At 36.1% G+C, this 22281-nt stretch overlaps 1 protein-coding gene across 1 annotated transcript in view; it reads right to left on the bottom strand.

The window, feature by feature from the left end:
* Positions 1–47: 47 nt before the first annotated feature.
* WRN (WRN RecQ like helicase) overlaps positions 48–22281 on the bottom strand; it is a 107145-nt gene continuing 84911 nt past the window's right edge. The window contains exons 25-33 of the mRNA XM_060171545.1: positions 22045–22118; positions 18813–18888; positions 16798–16910; positions 16338–16452; positions 11507–11608; positions 8656–8818; positions 5478–5695; positions 3849–3980; positions 48–803 (exon numbers count right to left, since the gene is read on the bottom strand). Coding sequence (XP_060027528.1) covers positions 705–803; positions 3849–3980; positions 5478–5695; positions 8656–8818; positions 11507–11608; positions 16338–16452; positions 16798–16910; positions 18813–18888; positions 22045–22118 — 1092 coding nt within the window. The 3' untranslated portion in view covers positions 48–704. The remainder of the gene's footprint in view (positions 804–3848; positions 3981–5477; positions 5696–8655; positions 8819–11506; positions 11609–16337; positions 16453–16797; positions 16911–18812; positions 18889–22044; positions 22119–22281) is intronic.

The following is a 22281-nucleotide window of genomic DNA, read 5'->3' on the forward strand; positions in this document are numbered from 1 at the left end:
AATACTCAATATAATTAAATAAAGGTGAAGAAAAGCCTTTTTAAAAATTCCAGTATGAATGGCATTGCTTTATTGAAAAATAATAGAAATGGTATATAGATACAAAGTGTACAGTTTTCGAGTGCAATGGGGAGTCTTTTATTCTTTTAGTCTTTGTCTTTTAGTCTTTGTCTTATTCTTCCGCACTTAAGAGTCCAAAACCTTGTTTTATTTTCACTAGTCTGGCCCACTAATACCATTTAAGAGTGTGTAGAAAAGCTTCTTAAAGATAATTTGTGAATAAATATGCTCTATGCCTTCTTCATTTGCAAGACAGAAGCTTGAAAATTTAAGAATATATCATACATACAGTCACAATACTACTAACCCGTTATTTACATAAAATTGACACATACATTTTCCAAATATACAGTTGGAATAAAGAAATTAGAAAACAAGGTAGTACACAGTTTAACAAAGCAATCATAAAAGAAACTAGTTTAATATTCATTTTACAATATACTCAAATTCTCCAAGACTCAAGTACTCTGTGAATTGGGCAAGGTTGTTGTAAGGTGCTAGTTCTTCAACAGATAAGCAAGCTTTACTCCTAAATTAGAATCATTTTTAAACCGGGTATTACTCCTTTCAGAAATGAAATAAAACACCCCTCTGATAACACAAGCAAGACACAGACTTAATTACTCAGGTAATTAACTGCCAACTTAACTAAAAAGGCCCCTCTTTTTTATTTTCGCTGATACGTTTTTACTGGTATAATTTCCCTTCTCGGGCGCTTTTCTCTTTGAAGTCTCAGATGCAGTCTGTAGAGTAGAAAAAGAAAAAACAAGTATTTGTACTGTTAAAAATGCTGATCAGTTCCAAGATAGTAACACAAATTACTGACTATGCACTTAGCATGCTCCTCTTGCCAACTAGAACAAAGTGATGAGATCTATATAATTTTACTTATTGATCAAAACTAAATAAATAAAAGAGAAAAGAAATGTATTGCTTTGGCTTGGCCAAAAACAGTGAATTGATTAATGTTCTGAGGGAGGCACCTGCCTCAGAACTGCATGCAGGCATGGACTCTCTCCCTTCCCCTAATATAATGCACATGAAAAGGCAATTAACCTCTACATTTACATTGGTGGACAGATTGAAAGGGATTCAACCATCATCATAACCTTGCAGAGTTGCTGAGATATTGCAAATGTCCAAATAAATTTCAGTAAGTTAATGAAAAAAAAAAAAGCTTTTACTTCATACTCTTAAAAGAATTTGCTGTAAACTTGAATTCAATTTCCAAGATAAAAGACAAGTATAAACAAACATAGTAATTACTGCAATTTTAGGGTACTAGTGTATGCATACCAAGGAAGTTTCAGTTAAAAATTTCCCCCGGGGCCAAGTGGTGGTGCACACATAGTTAAGCATACACACTAAAATGCTCAAGGACCCAGGTTCAAGCCCCTGGTTCCCACCTGTCGGGGGGGCAAGCTTCACAAGTAGTGAAGCACAGCTGTAGATGTCTCTATCTCTCTCCCTCTCTATCTTCCTCTCCCCTCTCAATTTCTCTCTGTCTCTATTCAATAATAAATAAAAGATATATGTATTTTTTTTAAGTTTCCACCAAATTATTTTAAGAACCCAAAAACTATGGTTGTACATTATATTTCATGGCATATCAAAAAAAAAAAGAGGTAAATCCGCTATACATCTAGGATTGTATTAATCTTATGTTGTCTCAGTTTGAGCACTAGATCCTATAAAGTAACAGAGGAATCATTCTAACAAATACAGTAGGGGAGCCAGCAGTTAATTTAGTTCTTGCGAAGAATGACAAACTTTAGCAGAACCTCATCTAAATGACAATGTTTGTAAGCCTAAAATGCAGAGTATAATTTATTTCAAGAATGAAAACTTTCCCCTGTATATTGTATTGGTTCATCAACTGCTTGTTCCTTTTTATGTTTTCTTTTCTTTCTTTCTTTGTTGTTCTTGTTGTTTTATTGTTGTAGTTATTGTTATTGATGTTGTCATTGTTGGATAGGACAGAGAGAAATGGAGAGAGGAGGGGAAGACAGAGAGGGGCAGAGAAAGACACCTGCAGACCTGCTTCACCCCTTGTGAAGCGACTCCCCTGCAGGTGGGGAGCCAGGGGCTCAAACCAGGATCCTTGCGCAGGTCCTTGCACTTAATCCGCTGTGCTACTGCCCGACTCCACTTTTATGTTTTCTGTGCTTAAAAATGGTTTGAAATATTTATAAATGGGAAAAACTAAAGCTATATAATAATGATAATGATGATGAGACAAAAACCAGTTAAATCTTCCAACTTATTTAAAGAAATCTACCATAGGGGGTTGGGGGGGGGTGACTTAGTAGTAGAGGCAAATAAAGACGGTAAATAACAACCTAGCATGGTAAATAAAGACTTCGGTTTGATTCCTCGCACTTCCTAGAACGATAGAATAATATTCTACACTGTCTCTTTCACGAATGTGAATGCAGTGAAGAAGAAAGGGCTATCACATTTTAAGAAAAATTAAGAGAAGTATACAGCTAAGATAGCAAGTTTTCTCCTAAGTTTTTATTTCTTCACAGGGAAGAGAAGACCAGGGTATAGATCAAATTTATATACATCTACATTATACAAAGGTATGACTGACTTAGACATAGCAAGTTTTATAAAGTAACACAGACAAAAGGCATCTGGGTCAAGATAAAAGAGACGCAGAACTATTTATCCTTCCAAAATATCTTAATACCAAAATCTATTATAGTCATAGGCAACTATAGTTTTTGACAGTTAGATTGAATCTCCAGTAGAATTGAAGGAAGACTGTAAAGGAGGGAAAAAATAAGACAGATGGTGAAAAGAAAAAAAAAAATCTGTCTTATTGTATCTGAATGCCAATGCAATAAACAGGGACTAGAAACCAGACAGAACTTAAGTTTGAGTTCTGAGTTACTTGTTAAATGTCTGACCTTATCAATGCTATTTAAGCCTCATTTTCTTCATATCAAAATTTAAAATGATAATACACATATCACTGACTTACCTGGGAAGAAAATGAGAATATATGCAAACTATCAAAATACATTTTCATTTACTCTTAATATTCATTAACTGATTGCTAACAGCATTTAAAGTCTTATTTCATATAACAATTCTACAAAGCATGACTTTCAGCATTTGTCGTACAATGTAATAATGATCATATTTCTTTGAAAATGGGGAAAATGCTTACTTGCAACCAGCGTATCTTTTGAAATTTTATAGTCAGTATCTGGAGTGACTTTACAAATAATGCCTGTTAGTGACTGCTTCCTTCATAAGTATGACTAAAATTTCCAGCAATTATAATAAAAATGTTAAGGGAGTATTAACATATTTTTGATATTCAGTAACAAACTATTTAATATTACAGTTAAGAATATAAAACTTGGGAGTCGGGCGGTAGCACAGCGGGTTAGCACATGGTGCGAAGCGCAAGGACCGGCATAAGTATCCCGGTTTGAGTCCCAGCTCCCCACCTGCAGGGGAGTCGCTTCACAGGTGGTGAAGCAGGTCTGCAGGTGTCTATTTTTCTCTCCCCCTCTGCCTTCCCCTCCTCTCTCCATTTCTCTCTGTCCTATCTAACAAGGATGACATCAATAACAATAACAATAATAACTACAACAACAAGGGCAACAAATAGGAAAATAAATAAAATTAAAAATAATAATATAAAACTTCAGCTCACTTTGATGATTATGCATAAATACATAAACATATATAGAAACATTACATTTAATTTCACCTAAAATAAGAGAAAGTTAAACATATTTGTTATGACAACTACTTATTAAAATCAATTTTACCTGTGAATAAGAATCTGTAAATAAGTCTTCTATTTCAGGATCACTGAGTGGTTGATTCCAAGAAGTTAGTTTTAGTGTATTTCTGTGACATTCTTCTTTTGATAAAGTAACATCAGAATGTTTGTCATCAACCTTTATATTTTTCAGAATACAAAATAGTGATAGAATGTACTTTTTCCTTAGACAAAGTAAAAAAAAAAACTACAAAAGAAAATGCTTATTGTTCTAAAGTACTGAATTTTACCAATGATTCTCATAATGATATTAACATGGCATTTTTCTTAGCATCTTGACATTGTTTGTTAATAGTACTGCATTTTCCAATTTATAAACAAGACCTAAGTGAACTTGGAAATACTTTCCCAAAACATGACTTCTTTTGAGAGTCCCAGAAAACCAATTTTGAATAATATGAACAATGGCAAAATTTTAAAGGTCAAATCCCAATCACCAGAAAGACTTGCTAAGAGATAAAATAAGACTGAATCTCTCATCATATGCCAAAATACATTAAGAACATCATTTAAGCAACCCAGAAGATGATACAATGGCCAGAGCACTGGATTTCAAAGTCCCGAGTTTGCTCCCCAGCATTACATATGTAACTGTGATGCTCTGGTTTGCTTTCTCAATAAAATAAAATAAAATAAAATAAAATAAAATAAATTGAAAAGAAAACCCTTAGGAAAAAGACAGAGCTAAGTTTGAGTTCTAAGTCACTTGTTAATGAAAGTAGGGTGTTTTCAGGGGTCAGAGAATCAAAGCATCACTGGTACAAGCAGTACCAGGCATCAAATTCAGGACCTCATGCTTGAAAGTCCTTATCTACAGAACCATCTTCTGGGTTTCAAATAAATACTTTTTAAATAAGAAAAAGATAATTCAAAACACAAAAGAACACCATAAATCAAAATCAGAGAAGCTCAAAACTGAAGAGGGAAGCTGAATAAAGAATTATAAAAGAAGACTTAAAGAAATAGATATTAAACTATAAGGAATATAGCAATAAATATAATAGACTATGTCCAAATAAAATAAAAGGTGAAAAATCAGTTAAATTCAGGAGAAGAGAAGAACTGAGTAAGAAGTGATATTGAAGCTAAGAAATGAAGATCCAACATAATAGGTAGTAGGAATCTCTAGAGAAGAAACACAAAGCAACAGAAATACAGGCGCCGGGTGGTGGCGCACCTGGTTGAGTGCATGTTACAAAGTGCAAGGACCTGGGTTCCAGCCCCTGGTCTCCACCTGCAGGTGGAAAGCTTTGCGAGTGGTGAAGCAGGGCTGCAGTGTCTCTGTCTCTCTCTCTCTCTTTCACCCCCTTCCCTTTGAATTTCAGGCTGTCTCTATCCAACATACAAAGATTACAAAATAAATGTAATGTTACAAAAAGAAATAATAAAGCAATATAAAAATTAAACTTAATGGAACTTTCTATAATAAACAAAAATATAAAAAAGAAATCAAACCAGAAACAAATACTAGACCTTCAAAGAACCTACTGAGTACGTGTGTGTGCACACACAGGAAACTCCCTCCACTACACACACAACTAGAATTACTAATATCAAGATACACTATCAGACATTGTATCTGACACTAGATGAAAATTCAACATATAATTAACACCTTGGTGATATTTGAGCTTTCTTCTTCCTTGCTTCTCTTAGAACTTGAACAGCTCTCCTCAGGGCTAGGGAGATTTCTCTTTTTGTTGGAATCCCGTGAAGGTTGGCATAGCAGTCTGTTGTCACTATCTTTTTCCAGGATCTCAATCGCCAGGTGAATAAGGTATGTGTCAATGCTTTCAGGAACAAACATTCGAATCAGTTTTATTTTATTTGTATCTGTGAAGGATAAAATAAAAATTTAAAATTAATTGTACAGAACATTTTAGAAAGTCTGTGAACTGAATTAGAAAACATTGTAAAAAAAGAGGATTGTTGCCTACAAAAGTTTTCCTCTCTTTCCAATGTTCACAGCATTAGGATATTTTCCCTAGAAAATGGAAATAAAGTAGAACTGGGTGGGGCACACCTGGTAGAGCACACATGGTACAATGTTCAAGGGCCTACGATCAAGCCCCTCATCCCCACCTGTAGGGGGAAGTTTCAGTGCTGCAGGTGTTTCTCTTTTCATCTCTATCTCCCCATACCTGATCAATTTCTCTGTTTCTACCGAATAAGTAAAACATTAAAAATATCTTTAAAAAAAAGAAAAGAAAAACTTTGAGACATACAATTAATTTCCCCCCTCTCGTATTAACTAGTGATTTATATGACTACATTTTACTAGGAGTGTACATAAACTGAATCTTTTCAATATATAGGCTGTGTAATTGATATGCAGACTCTCTCAAAAGCCTAGACCAAGTAGATCAGAAGCAACCAATAGCACAGCTATATACAAGATACTGGGTACTGTACAGCAAACCCTAACAAAAGGACTTTTCAAAGTTAACCCAATTACCAAACAATGTGATGATAACATTAACTATCGGTTGTCTTTTTGAACCCTAAGACAGCAGGAACCTCACATCTCCACTATAGAGCCTCTACTTCCCCCAGTCCTGGAACCCTTGGATAGGGCCCACTTTCCCATATGCCTTTCCCAATCCATATCAAATAATATTGCATCTGCCAATCACAACCTAACCAACACAATGACTGCCACCTCAACATGCTTCACTTCAGACTGTGTCCAGAGACTTCACGTGTGGAATGACAACCCTTCAACTTCATTACTCGGGTGAGACCTTTCCTTTCATAGTATACTCTAATTTCATCTCAGGTGGTTCACTTTCTAACCAAGTCCCAAAACCTAGATATATAACAGTTTCTGTGAGAGAGAGCATATGTTCACACGTATCCGTAAACTACTGCAAAATATATGCCTGAAAGCAGAAGTGCACTAGAGTTTGCAGTGAGTACCCCCCTAACATTTCCTCTCCACTATTCTAAGCTTTGGGTCCATGATTGCTCAACAATTTGTTTGGCTTCGTATGTTAACTCTCTTTTCAGTCACCAGCTTCCAGATGTCATCAGGATGCCGGCCAGGCTTCCCTAGACTGAAGACCCCACCAATGTGTCCTGGAGCTCCGCTTCCCCAGAGACCCACCCTACTAGGGAAAGAGAGAGGCAGACTGGGAGTATGGACCGACCAGTCAACGCCCATGTTCAGCGGGGAAGCAATTACAGAAGCTAGACCTTCTACCTTCTGCAACCCACAATGACCCTGGGTCCATGCTCCCAGAGGGATAGAGAATGGGAAAGCTATCAGGGGAGGGGGAGGGAAATGGAGATTGGGTGGTGGGAATTGTATGGAATTGTACCCCTCCTACCCTATGGTTTTGTTAATTAATCCTTTCTTAAATAAAAAATTTAAAAAAAGAAAAAAAGATAAGAAAATGGAAATAAAGGGAAATATGCTTCCCTCATTCCTGAAGCACCTGCACCTCCAGTCTTCAAAACCCAAAGTCAGGTCAGTGCTAAAGACACTGCATAGATTAAATTTCAAATGTTGTTTTATGGGATGCCCTGAGAATTAAATGCATTAGTCATAGAAGTATGCTTCAAACATCAGTTACAAATGAGAGTTTTTTTTTTTTTTTGCAAATTGCTTATTCTTAAAATAGAAACCAACCACACCTAAAAACAAGATGCTAATAAAAAGGGATTATTTAAATGGCACTATAAGTTAATTAAAAATATCTATTCTTTAAAATATATACTACCTAAATGGGTTATCTGGGGAGGATATGTCTTATTTTCCGAACTAAGTAATTAAAAAAATTTTTTGTAACCCAACAGAACTGGTTTAGACTGCTTCAACCATTTTATACCTACAAATTATACATAAATTACCTAGAAGCCCTTTGCTAAGTAGTTTCTTATTTACATTTAAAGGTTATCTCTTTTATTCTTGTAGCTATTCCATATTTATGTAATATTGAACTTTTGTATCGCAAACAGAAATAGAGAGGTGGTAAATGAAATTTCAATGACTCCTAATATCCTTTCTAAATCTAAAATTTGGTAGCTTTACAATGATAACCGACATGGGCTTGAACTATATGCATCCATTCACATGGAGATTTTTTTTTTTCAATTATTTGTCTCCAAACTTACAGATCCAACAATGGAACCAGTTGCCCCTAAGTCTGCCAAGTCCATGTCAACTGTTTATGATTTTAAAAGCAAAAAGCAACACCACACATGTACCTATCTTTACTACTGCAAAAAAATCAAAAACTTAAAAACAGGTGTAAAATTTCTAGAGGCCAGGCAAAGGAACTTGATTTATCGGAACATAGTTGAGATTCAAAGTGACAAGAGGAATTCCTTCTAAGAGGGTCATACAGAACTTTGGTTCCTCCCTTTACTACGACAAAGACTTACCCCACTCTTGATTTGAGAAGCTATTTAAGTAAAACCAATGACAAGGAATCAGAAATGTTCAGGAAAAGAGAGAGTCACTCAGCTAAAGGGAATAAATACAGTTAAAGTGTTTTTCTTCAAGCAATAAGTTTGAACTTAGAAAAGAATAAAAAATGCTTTATTTGGGGATTTTCCAAGTTGTATTCTGAAAATGGCAAGAAAAAAAAAATCCCACAAACTTTCTTCTGTATAAAATGAGGGGGAAAAAATCATTTTTTATAAAATAAGGAAAAAAGCACTGTAAATATGAAAAATTTTAGCAGTAGCATCGCTAATTAACACTATTAAAATGGAAAATATCAGCTTGTTTACTTCGCCTAGGCTCAGTGACTCAAGTCATTAAAGCTGCAAAGTAAGGTCATGGTTATCACCTGAGTTGATGGGAGGGTTTCGGATAACATCAGCAATAATCTTCTGAACCTCTGGAGTCAGGCCGGCTCTTGCCAGATCGACTGGGTAGCCAGCTTTCATCGCTTGGGATAAATGCATGCCAACTGCTGTGAGAGGCAGAATCCTGTTCTCAGCTACACTTTTCTACAGAAACACAAGCAAAGCAACCAGTAAATTTTCTAAGTATCAGATGAAAATAAAATACACAAAGATGCAGGAAGTAAATGTTCATGGAAAAATAATAGACTAAACCTGTTTAATTTTTTTTTTAACTATCCACATTATAGAATTCCAGTTTCCACTTTTTATTATCTAAGCTATTGAATGAAACTTAGCCCAGCTTCAGCTAAGAAATCAGTCCTTACCTCTATAATTATTCACTTTAAAAACCTATTAGCATCAGAGTCATTCTACATAAGTCTACTAGCTACTACAACCTACTGAAAATATAGTCAAGTGTAGCCCAATATTCTATATACTTTAAAAAAAAAAAATAAGCACACAGTACTTCAGTTGCAGGAATTTCCAAGAAGACAAGTGCAAAATTGCTTGGTGATAATATAAGGATCCAGATGCCACTATACAAGATTCTTGAGAAGATTTTAATAATAGGTGTTTTAAATTAATTTCATTCAAAAGTAAATAATAACCACAGTTTAACAAGGACTGCTATTTTTCTGGTACTGACTATAAAGTGATGGTATTAAATTTGGTTAAGTGCTACACATTTATATAGTTTAAAAAAGTAAGGTCGGAATCGGGCAGTAGCACAGTGGGTTAAGCACACGTGGTGCAAAGTGCAAGGACCGGCATAAGGATCCTGGTTTGAGACCCCAGCTCCCCACCTGCGGTGAAGCAGGTCTGCAGGTATCTCTCTTTCTCTCCCCCTCCTCTCTACATTTCTCTCTATCCTATGCAACAATGACATCAATAACAACAACAATAACTGCAACAACAATAAAAAAACAAGGGCAACAAAAGGGAAAATATAATTTTTTTTTTAAATAAGATAACTTTAAATATACTTAACATGTTTTTATAACACATTCTCTTAAACATTCGAAAATATAGTCACTAAGCTCTAAAATTATTAGGCAATCATAGTATTCTTTTAAAAAGAATTTTAAAAGTATGCATTTGGACTTTGTGTGAATGTTAATACTGTCACAGCCTAGAGTATTTAAAGCAATATTTTATAAGTTCAATTACTTTCATGAAATGTCTACCCTTTTCCACCAAACAGTGTGCACCATGTGTGCATAATGCCAGTGTTATTTGATACCAGGCATCAGATTACCTAAAAACTAATTGTATTAATGAATCTGCAGGACTGTTTAATTTTGTGGTTAACTGGCAAGACTCCTGAGAGGTATAGATAATTACACCATCACACTATACAATAAAATACAACCAAAAAATAATAAAAGGCATAAGTGAAAATATCCTATTCTTAATACATTTAACCATGAATTTTTAATATAGCACATGAACCCTCCTCATGGCTAAACATTAGAATACAGTTCATTCAAAAAATTAAGGCTAACTCATACATAAATATACTCAAATTATTTATGTACATATACATATAATTTATATTTAAATAAAAGCTTGAAGCTGACATTATTGTTCAATATTTATTATTTCTTTCAAAAACAACACAGTGAAATTATTTAGTTTACTTCATAATAAATTTTGTCTTCAAGGAATCTATCTAGTTAGAATATCTATTAAATGACTAAGACAAGATATGAGCTGTTTACATTTTTATTCATATTAGATTGTAACTAGACTAATCCACATGTAACATAGCCTAACAGATGGAGACACCGAGAATAAGGAAAAGTGTGCACTGGATCATATAGCTTGTATTAAATCAATTTAAAGCAGAGAGGATAAGAATCCAAATCAATAAAACTTAGCTGGAAGTTTCATTCAGTCTCTACCCCACCTCTCTCTCTCTGTCTCTCTCTCTCAACAGCCATAAGGATTTATATCAAATCAAGCATGACTATTTGTCACAGTAATTACTTTTTCAAATGAATTTTGGGCATGGTTCAAAAAATAAAATAGTATTAGATGTAGAGTGAAAGTATGTTGTTGTAAAAAAACTTCTTTCCAACTGTTTGGACATCCATCCATACCAGAAATATTTTATGCATTTCTGTCTACTATATGCACAAGTGTATGTGAACTCAGAACTATGCACTATGCATAGATGTTTCTATACATACATACACACACATTTATATGTCTGTGTTCATATTGCTCTGCAGCTTTTTTTTTTTCCCCCTTTGCCTCCAGAGTTATCATTGAGGCTTGGTGCCTGTGCTATGAATCTACTGGTCCTGGAGGCCACCTTTCCCATTTTGTTGCCCTTGTTATTGCTGTTATTGTTATCACTGCTATTGTAGTTGTTGCTGGATAGGACAGAGAGAAATCGAGAGAGGAGGGGAAGACAGAGAGCAGAGGGGGAGAGAAAGACAGACACCTGCAGACGTGCTTCACCACCCATGAAGCAGCTTTGGTCCATGAAGCAGCCTCGCCCCCTTCAGGTGGGGAGCCAGGGGCTCTAACTGGATCATCACGCTGGTCCTTGGGCTTCTCACCTTGTGCACTTAACCTGCTGCACTACCACCCAGCATCCCTCCTTTTATTTTTCTTTAGCTTAGAATAGCTTGGAGGTTATTACTTATCAGTACACATACTAGTAGTTTTTAGCTATTTATTTTACTTTAAATAGAATTTAAGCCAAGCCACAACTTAGTATTAGAAAATCAATAAAACATATTAAGATAAATTTAAGCATCCCCTCTAACTTAAATTTTCACTTACCAAAGACATCTTCTTTTCTTGAAATAAAGAATATGTGATGGAAACAGACTGTGAAAGTTTCTTCTGCTCTTCTTGAGGCTCTGTACTTGAAAAGAGGTCTGTCTACAAAATTTTAAATGTAACAAAATGATCATTGGAACAACAGTTTAGCGACAAAATATCAATATATTCTTAGACATGTGGGGAAGTAACACAAAATCTCTAAGAATAATCAAAATTTATTTTTGCATATTGATTTAAAATAATAAAATAAGGCTAGAGGGCTGAAATTTTAAACAAAGTATTTGTAGGGTTGGGCAGTGGCCCACCCAGTTAAGCACATACAGTACAAAGCACAAGGACCTGAGCAAGGATCTGGGTTCGAGCCCCCAGCTCCCCACCTGCAAGAGGTATGCTTCACATGCTCTATCCCCCCCAGAAATTCCTTCTGTCAATTAAAGAGAATAAAAAAATGAGCTTCAAGGTAGTATACTTTACCTTGGAACTGAATACTAAGTAAATGAATACATATGTTCAAATTTAGGTAATATAGTCATAAATTCTAATATGTCTAAGAAATATAACTCCATACTGTAATACACACACATACACACACACACACACACACACACACACACACACATATATATATATATATACTGTAGCTCTCTAAATTTTAAGTATTATGTAATTCTTGAATATGATTCCTTATGAGATGTTCAAAAGAAGACGGATGACTGAAAAAATAAGATCAATGACAAAAAATTGGAATCTTTAAAAGCCTGAAAAATGTAAAGACTAGTGACAGTTATGATAGGATTAGGAGATGAACCAATGACATATTGACCTAGTTTCCTTCAAAAATGCTGACTCGAGTCAGAAGATAGATCACTCAGTATACTGGACTGGGCATTGTGCTAGGTTCAAGCCGCTGGTAACCACATGGCAGCATAAGGGGAAGAAGTTTCACTTACAATGGAGATGTGGCATCTCTCCTTCTCTGTCTCTTATTCCTCCATCTTAAAAAAGGGGGGGAGGGGGCTGGATGGTGGCATGCCTGGTTGAATGTACACTAATTACAGTGCACAAGGACCCAGGTTCGAGCCCCAGTCCCCAGCTTCAGGGGGAAAGCTTCACAAGTGGCAAAGCAGTGCTGCAGGTGTCTGTCTCTGTCTCGGTCTCACTCTCTTACCTCTTTTCTGACTGCTCTATCCAATACATATATAAAGATAATAAATTTTTTTAAAATTGGGGTATTAAAAAGACAAAAAATTGGGGGGAGGCAGAAAAGAGAAAAAAAATCCTGTAGGAACAGAGGAATCTTGGAGCTTCAGTAATAAGTCCAGTGTTTATAAGAATAATAAAAATAAAGGAAAATGAAAAGAAAAATAAAATTAAAAACACTGACCAACTTTCAAAACACCAGAAACTAAAAGAATTAAATTCAGCATGACTTGTGGTAACACTCATCTATTTTTATTTTAAATAAAAAGTGGACAGATTAATCTGCTGATTCCTGGGACAACTGCAATTTGGCAGAGAAGCCAGCCAAAACCAGAAGACCTAAGGTTTCCAGGTTATTTATAGACACTGCTAGATTATATAAAAAATTATTAAATAAAGATGAAGCCCTTTCATCTTATCAAGTTTGGTCTTAAATGGTTAGGAACACCTAAATCAAATTTCACCACTCAGATTCCACAGAATTACCATGTACACATGGAGGTAATAGGATATCTTTATACCAACATTTTGGGAATGTGACCAGTATAACTGATACTGGGAAATTCATAAAGATGTTAGATTTTATGGGACAAAGTCATGATATCATCTGAAAGTATGTGACCCACAAGGTTTAGAAACTTTCAACAGTTAGCAAAGTAATCTGAGAGTAATAATCTCAAGAATGAAGAACTAGAATTCGATTCCAATAAAGAAAAGTGAATCTAAACAAGGAAAAGTTAAATCAAATCATGTTTATTTTTTACATTGGTGAAAGAATATGTACCTAAATGACACTGAACAGAGTGACCATGGATGGGAACATAAACACAGGAAAGACAGATGGGCAAAACTTCAATCTGTCTTTGGTGCTGAGAAGGAGACTCATTAAAATTTATACTAACGGTACTTACATATTTTTACTGTATTTGGGAGCTACTCTCTGCCCTAATCCAACTATCTAGTCCTATTTCCAACTTGACACCATCCTCCTAAACAATACCTTTAGCCTTTAGACCACCTGCATGTTAGCTGCCCAGGCTCAGGAAAAAATTTAATTAAAGTCATGAGCCCCTTGGAATATACCTAAAATAGACTTCCAGGCTTCTTCCAATATGAAGACCCCAAATCTCACCTGCTTACTAAACAATTTGTTCTGCAGGGGCCAGGTAGTGGCACCCCTGGTTGAGTGCACATTACAATGCGCAAGGACCCTGGCTCAAGCTTCAGGTCCCCACCTGCAGGAGGAAAGCTTTTGCAAGTGGCTGTCTCTTTTCCTGTCTATCACCCCATTCCCTCTCCATTTCTGACTGTTAGTATCCAATAAATAAATATATTTAAAATATTTTTAAAAAACCAATTTGTTCTGCTTTATATTTTAATGGTTTTCTACCACCAAGTTGCAGATGCTACCATGATACCAATCTGACTTCCCTGGGCAGATGGCTTCATCAATGAGTCCTGGAGCCCCACCTCCCAAAGCTCTACCCCACTAGGTAAAGATAGAAACAGGCTGGGGGGTATGGATGGACCTGCCAATGCCCATGTCCAGCAGAGAAGCAATTACAGAAGCCAGACTTCCCACCTTCTGCACCCTGTAAAGATCTTTGGTCCATACTCCCAGAGAGACAAAGAATAGGGAAGCTTCCAATGGAGGGGATGGGATGTGAAACACTGGTTGTGGGAATTGTGTGGAATTGTACCCCTCTTATCCTACAATCCTATCAATCATTTTTAAATCACTAATAAGAAGGGGAAAAAAGAAAAGAAAAAGAATATACAGTTACATTCTAGCATTGATAAACAGTATTCTGGTAACTCAGTGTCCCATATAATTCTATAGGAGTGAATGTATTAGTTGAATCAAATGAAACTACTCAGTTGTATTTTTACTATAAATTAATGACTATGCATACCAAATACTTAAACCAAGTTTAAAGAGAAGGATAAAGGGCCTGGACACAAATGTTATTATGCACAAGGGCCCAGGTTCAAGCCCCTGACCTCCACCTTCATGGGGGAAGCCCATGCCAGGCAGCTGCTGTCCTCCATGTGCACTAATGCCAGTCTTCAAGCCCTGTCCAGAGAGAGCCAGGTAAATCTTGACTTCACATTAGGACTCCCGAGCCGCAGTCCCACTCATATGCCACTGCCAATCCTTGCACCCCACACAGTCAGCTGGGTTGTGTTCAGGGGTCTCCCACCCCTCTCCACCTCCTGCCAGAACTGCTGTCATTCCCCACCCCAATCTCATCCTGAAAGCAACCACCAGACCTTGTGTCCTCTTCCTGGAGACAAGTGGGTTACATTCTAACCATGCTGAGACCCCATGCCACTGATTACTCCAATGCACATGGGACATTCTCATGAATAGATAATATGCTAGGCCACAAAGATAACAACAATAAATTCAGAAACATCATTATCCTTCTAAGCATCTTCTCAGATCACAGTGGAGCTGAACAAACATTCAGCAGCAAACAAAATGTTAGCAAAAAATCTCAAAATCTCAAAATGAGTGAAATAACAGAAAGAGCAAAAATTAACAATATTAAAATTTGTAACAGGTACACAAGGTGAAGGAACCTAAGAGCTGTCTTTTTGAAGGGGTAAACCAATCTAACAAGCCCTTGGCCAGACACCTAACAAAAGAAAAAAAGAGAGAGAGAGAGAAGACTCAAATTAATCATACTGTAAATGAAAGGGGAGATCATAATAGATACCATAAAAATCCAAAGTATCATGCAAAGCTACTATGAATAACTATCTGCCCCCAAACTAGAGAATTTGAAAGAGATGTATACATTTTTAAAAGCATACATGCTTCTATACCAAGAGGAACTGGAAAACATGAATAGACTAATTATAGCCAACTAAATTGAAATAGTAAACAAAAACCTCCCCAATAGCAAAACTCCAGCCAGGCTCAGATGGCTTTAAATTTGAATCCTACAAAACCTCTATGGAGAAGTTATTATCTACGCTACTCAAACTCTTCCAAAATATCAAAGACACAGGAACCCTCCCTAATACCTTCTATGAAGCCTGATACCGTAGGTAGACAGATAAGCAACATAAAAGAAAACTACAGACTAACATCCCTGAAAATATAGATGCTAAAATATCTAAGGTCCAGAGGGCCAAGAGACATGTAAGAAAGTGTCCAAAGCCACCGATTATTAGAGAAATGCAAATAAAGATAACAATGAAATATCACTTTACACCTGTGAGGATATTATACATCAGAAAGGACAGAAACAACAAATGCACTGCTGGTGGGAATGTAAACTGGTCTAACATTTGTGGAAACAGAAGACAGAGAAAGAAAAGGAGAGAGACAGAGACACCTGCAGTTCTACTTCACTACTTGTGAAGCTTTCCACCTGCAGGTGGGGAGCAGGAGCTTGAACCCGGGTCCTTGCACGCTACAGTTTATGTGCTTAACCAGGTGTGCTACCACCTGGCCTATAAATCAAAGTTTTATAACTGATATACTGAGAAACAGTCTAATTTTTTAAGTGTCTAGTGTAAAAAAAGGAAATAAAGACAAAATTTTTACTTTAATTACAGGATATTCTTGAAATGAAAAAAAAAAAATCTCTTTGGGCTCCTGCAAGCCAGAATACTTTACCTGAACACAATTTATTTGACAGAAATGTCTGACAACTTCCAAAAGGGGGACCAACATGGTAGCTTTGCCCTCAGAAACACCATCGATCTTTTTTAAATTTTCAACAGTAGTAGGCCTGTCATCAAAAAAAAAAAAGAAAAGAAAAGAAGAAAGAAAGAAAGGAGCCATTGGTATTTTATTACTCCGGAAATGTAGTTCATGTTCAGTTCCATAGTGATACTCAAGAAATACATGTTTTACCAGCAACTAAGAACAATAAATAATAAGTAATCTTATTTTATAATATCTTTCTTTGCTTCTACCATTTAAAGAAATGCTACTTGGACAACTTGTGAATAAGAAATACAAGTATCACTATCACCACAAAGAAAAGAGTATTAATTGGTAAGCAGGGCAATATCATAAATAAATAGGTTAATAGTTATTTTATTATTTTTTATTTTAAAGTAGATTAATTTACCTCATTTTGGCCATATCCACCAGTATCTTATTTGTTGCCAGAATAGCTGGAGGAATATCCATTTTATTAGCATGTTTCTGCCTGGATTCTACCAACTGGCTATATAACACAGTCTAAACAAACAAACAAACAAGTAACTAAACATTTTTAAAGTATTAGAGAAGTCCAGTCATATATTTCTCTATCTATAGATATTAAATATTCCTTAAAGATGAAAATAAACACTACCTCAATTTCTCTGTAAAAAAAAAAAAACAGTTTTAAGAATAGTCTGTAATAGCTTAAAGTTAAAAAACAACCCAGATAATCATGAACAGCTAGTAAAGTCATCTCCTTTGCCTCATCTTGGATGGAACTGAAGGGATCATGTTGTGAGAATAGACAAAAAGAGGACAAATACCACATCGTCTCACTTAAGTATCAGTAGAATTTAAGAGATAAGGACAGAAAGAGAAAAACCCAAGTGAAACTAGGACTGGGTGTGGTATATTGCAGCCAAACAAAGAACTCTAGGGGAGGACTGGGGAGGGGGTTGGTAGGGTGGTGGGGTCTTGGTACATGCTGGTAGGAAAGGACCAAAGTTGGGGTGAGAGAGCTCTATAGAGGGGACTATCAGAGGCATGGCTATGAAGTAGCAGCAGCTGCATTTTGCTCTCCCTGATCAAGGAGGAACAGCAAAGATCACCTGTGAAGGCAAAAAGATAAGACTAAGATCACTTTGGGAACGGGATGCATTGGATCGACCTTCTCGTGGTGCATCCCATGAGTACCCATTCATTGTGGAAACTGACGATCCTTCCTAGCCGACTGAATCCACATGGATCCCACTCACTTTCAAAGCCAGCAACAAGCAGCTCCTGACAGCTTTCAACCTGACGCTGTTGACTGGCTACGGAAGAAGGGCAAACGCTAGAAGAAGAATAACTTTGGGAACCCACCAAGCCGCAAGCGAGTGCAAACACGTGTGGCTTATGGAAAAAGAGGGTCTTGAGGAGATATTCCTAGGGCTAAAAGCCCATATGCAGGAGAAATGTTCCAGTCCGGCAGTTTGCCAGTTGATGCAGCACCTTCAGTGTGAATTTTATCAACAAAAGACTGCTGAGGGGAAGAGAAAATAACCTAAAACACACCAGTTTACAACTGTGAGTCTCCACTGCTCCACTGCTCCTCTTTCAGAGAGGGTGGAACAGCAGCAGTGAAACCCTGTACTGACATGGGGGTGGGGTGGTTGGTGGTGGTGGCGGCAGAGAACTGGCAGTGACCCAGGAGAAAAATCTACATTTCTGGTGGTCTGGAGGTGTGGATATATAGTAGGAGCCTTTCCATATTGTTCTCCTGATAAATTAGGAAACAAGTTGATTAATTGCCTCAGAACCCATCAAATACAAACAGGATTTATTCAAAAATTCAGAGCCATAAGAGCACTGCTTGGCTTGGCTCTGGCTGCTGTGTGTTTGTTGGGGGATTTGGCTCAGGACTTTGGACACTCTGGGTGTGGAAGTTTCTATGTAAAACCATTGTGTTATCTATCCCCCACCCTGTTTTATGTGATTAGGCTAAAAATCTACTTATAGTTAAAAAGCCCACAGGCTCCCACAACTTGCAGGGAAGATAAATAACACAGCAATATAAGAAGGTTTCACAGCCACAGTGCTTAACTTCAAGGATTGAGATAATATTGAAACAACTATTAAGACAGGCAATTGTGAACTCTTAAAAACCTTATTTAGACACAAGTCAATCCAGGCAAGTGTGATCAGTGGATTGAAAAGCAGTGAGGAAGGCACCTCATAACACACCAAATATAATGGTTAAATCAAGAAGAAACATTAGAGTGTTCTGTAAAATTCTATCATGAAGAAGTGAGAAATGTTACCCACGTACCATTTTCTCATATGCAAAGGCATTAACACCCAATAAAATGATAAAAAAGAAATATTGGCAACAGAAGTCTAAGTATGGACTGAGTCATAACTGAACTCTCATAAATAAAATGCTTTTTATAAAAGTCTCACCTGATTCTCCTGCTCTTGAGCTGAAATAACAGGTCCTGGGAAATTGTAAGATTTGTCTGACGACTGTACATTGATTCTAAAATATTTACCAGAAAATAAATAATGAAAGACTTACTTTCTATAAGGTCTCCATTATATCACCCCCCAATATGAGAATATCTAAGTTAGTAATAACATTTACTCTTCACAGTGCCAGAAAGACAATGTTAATTATGTGACAGTATAGATTTTAAACAATCTAGATGTAATACAGTTGTCATAATCACATGTTTAATCATAATTTGAGCTCATCACAGAGCTGGTAATGTAGTAGCAGGTTTGACCTCCCTCTAACTAAAGTTTTAGGAGAAAAAAAATTCTTCTTTACACTGGTGATAATATTTTTAAATCAACAGGAATCAAATCTACAATTCTTATTATAATATACTAATTTTTCAACCAAAGGAATATTAACATGGGATTAGCTGAAATGGTCACACCTTTCTTCAAAAGCAAGTAAGAAAGGGGCAGGAATAGTACTGCTTTTGACTTCTCAAAAGAGAAAATGGGAGGTGGGGGCAGAGCACTCTTTAGCTATAATATGGTGGCATTAGGAATTGAATCTGGGTAATCTGAAGCCTCGAGCATGCAAATTGGGTATACTACTGCTGTGAATCTTCTCAGCCAAAAATAAACAAACTTTTAAAATAACGTAATAATGGGACAGTCACACTCTCTGAATGAAGGCTGGGTCATCCTACTCTGGCACTTGAGGTAGACTGGTCCTGAAATAAGTAAAGCCTAGAATGTTCCCAGCTGTAATCATAGACTGTGAACACAGACTGACAGGGACACAGAGGTTACACAGGCTCCTGCGCTAAATGTGAATATATATATATGGGCCCTAGGTTAGATCAAAGGGGTTAACAGTTAATGGTATTTATCTACTTTCCTCATATTTTGGAACTTCCCACTCAACTTCTTTATCCAATAAATAATAAAATATTTTTAAAAATTGTATATGTATTAACACACTCAGAAGTGTGATATTATACTCCTTAAATCTTACAATATTGTATTCCAATGTTAAATCAACAAACTTTTTATTAAAATTGAGTGGGAGTTTATTAAATATCATGGTAAACATCTTAGACCAAAGTAGTACTATATAAGTGACCAAACCATTAGAATGTGAGTAACCTTTTACACAGGAGATTTATTTCTTGCTTTTAGAAGCTTTAATTCAAATTCTCCATCTTCAGATATAATCTCTAGAATTCTTGACAATTTTCACATTTTTATTATGTCACTTGCAAGTCAAATATCAAGCTTGGAAGTACAATATTCTCTGCCACCTTTAATGTCATTTTAATGTCACAAACATTTAAAAAATTAAAATGAATTTTTATTTTTTATCTGTCAAAGTGGTATGTTTGTTATTTTGAATTAAAGTTACTGAAGAAACAAAGAAGGAAATAACACTTGATCTAATCCTTACTGTTCCCTTTAAAAGTAGGAAATAAATCTCCTATGTAAAGGGTGGCTCTAATGGCCACAAACAAGGTTTTCAGGCCCTGTTTCTCCTGTATAAACAAACCCTGATAAACTGCTCATTAAACTAGTGTTTAAAGCTAAATGTCTTTGTGCTTCAATTCCACACAATCACGGGTGTCTTTATCTCAAAAAAGTATGCAGGCTTTTTTCAAAATGCATGTTCATATATTAAGACTTTTGAGGCAGTAATGAGGTTACCAAAGGCAAAATGGGAAAAGGGCCTGGAACTGCAGGAGACAGATACTGACAACTTGGTGGTTATGGAGGGTAGCACAGTGTGGAGATAGGTGAAATGGTTCACCTAAAACATGCAATCTTTTTTTTAAGGTTTATTTATTTATTTATTTTCCTTTTTGTTGCCCTTGTTTAACATTGTTGTGGTTATTAATGTCGTTGTTGTTGGATAGGACAGAGAGAAATGGAGAGAGGAGGGGAAGACAGAGAGGAGGAGAGAAAGACAGACACCTGCAGACCTGCTTCACCGCTTGTGAAGCGACTCCCCTGCAGGTGGGGAGCCGGGGGCTCGAACTGGGATCCTTACGCAGGTCCTGGAGATTTGCGTCACGTGCGCTTAACCCGCTGCGCCACCGCCCGACTCCCTAAAACGTGCAATCTTATAAACCAACATTACCTTGTAAAAAATAAAGAAGAAAAAAGAAAGGAAGGAAGGAAGGAAGGAAGGCTCCGGAAATAAGTCCCTTAAATTTGGGGCACAAGGGTGCTAAGCTCTGTTCTCTCTCAGTCTCTAAATAAATAAATAAATAAATATTAAAATGTAGATTAAAAATAGATTTGAAAGCCAGCTGTATGTTCTTGAATTTAAAAATGATATGAGGGATCTTTCTCTCCCTCCCTCCCTCTCTGTCTTCCCCTCCTCTCTCTGTCCAACAACAACAGCAGTGGCAACAACAATAACAGCAACAGCAATAAGAAAAAAAAGATGATATGAGACCAGATGGTTGTGTACCTGGTTGAGCACACACATTACAGAACATAAAGACACTGGTTCAAGCCCCCAGTCCCCACTTTTAGAAGGGAAAACTCCATATCTTCCCAATCCCTCTCAATTTCTTTGTCTCCAAAATAAATTTTAAAATAGGTTAAAAAAAAAGAGGTTATATAATGTTTCACATTTAGCAGTCTGGCAATATGAATTATATGCAGTACTATAATTATATACACTATATGCATATACAACTGTATAATTATATAATAAATTATATGTATTTCATAATAATGCAATAAAATTAACAGTAGTCACTTATTCACAGGTTGTTCTATTGATAATAATTAAAAGAGAACCTACATATAAAATGCTTAACAGTAAAGTAGGGCAGGGAATACAGCATAATGGTTCTGCAACAAGACTCATGCCTGAGGCTCTGAGGTCCCAGGTTCAAGTGCTGGCACCTTTTCAGCCAGAGCTAACCAATGCTCTCGTAAAAAACAAAACAAACAAAATAAAATAAAATAAAATAGTATAGAGCCTGGCAAACAATGATACCCAAATGTGTTAGATACCAAATTAATTTTAATACCAGTATTTTACAACACGTTTTAATAGTTATAATATTTGTTAAAAGTTCATATTTTATCTTTAGTTTCTACTGATGAAATTGTTTGTCACTTGGTGTTTTCTCTTGAAAGACAGAAAAAAAGGATGATCAAATATAGGAAATAAAAATATTGATGTCCATACCTTTTTTTAAGAATGCTACTCTCAGAAATTTTATCAGGTACTTTGTAAGAATACAACTTCTCCAAGTTATACTGCTTTTGAACATACAAAAAATGGTTAGAAAAAATTCACAATGACCGATTCAAATCACTGAATCCATTGAATAAAGCTCTTAATTTATCAGCGTCTTACTTCTAAAGGTCATAAGAAGCTTAACCCAATGCCCCATTTCTCCCAAATCTACAGAAAATACACAAT

This window comes from Erinaceus europaeus, chromosome 2 (assembly GCF_950295315.1).
Source record: "Erinaceus europaeus chromosome 2, mEriEur2.1, whole genome shotgun sequence".
NCBI classification, from domain to species: Eukaryota; Metazoa; Chordata; class Mammalia; order Eulipotyphla; family Erinaceidae; genus Erinaceus; species Erinaceus europaeus.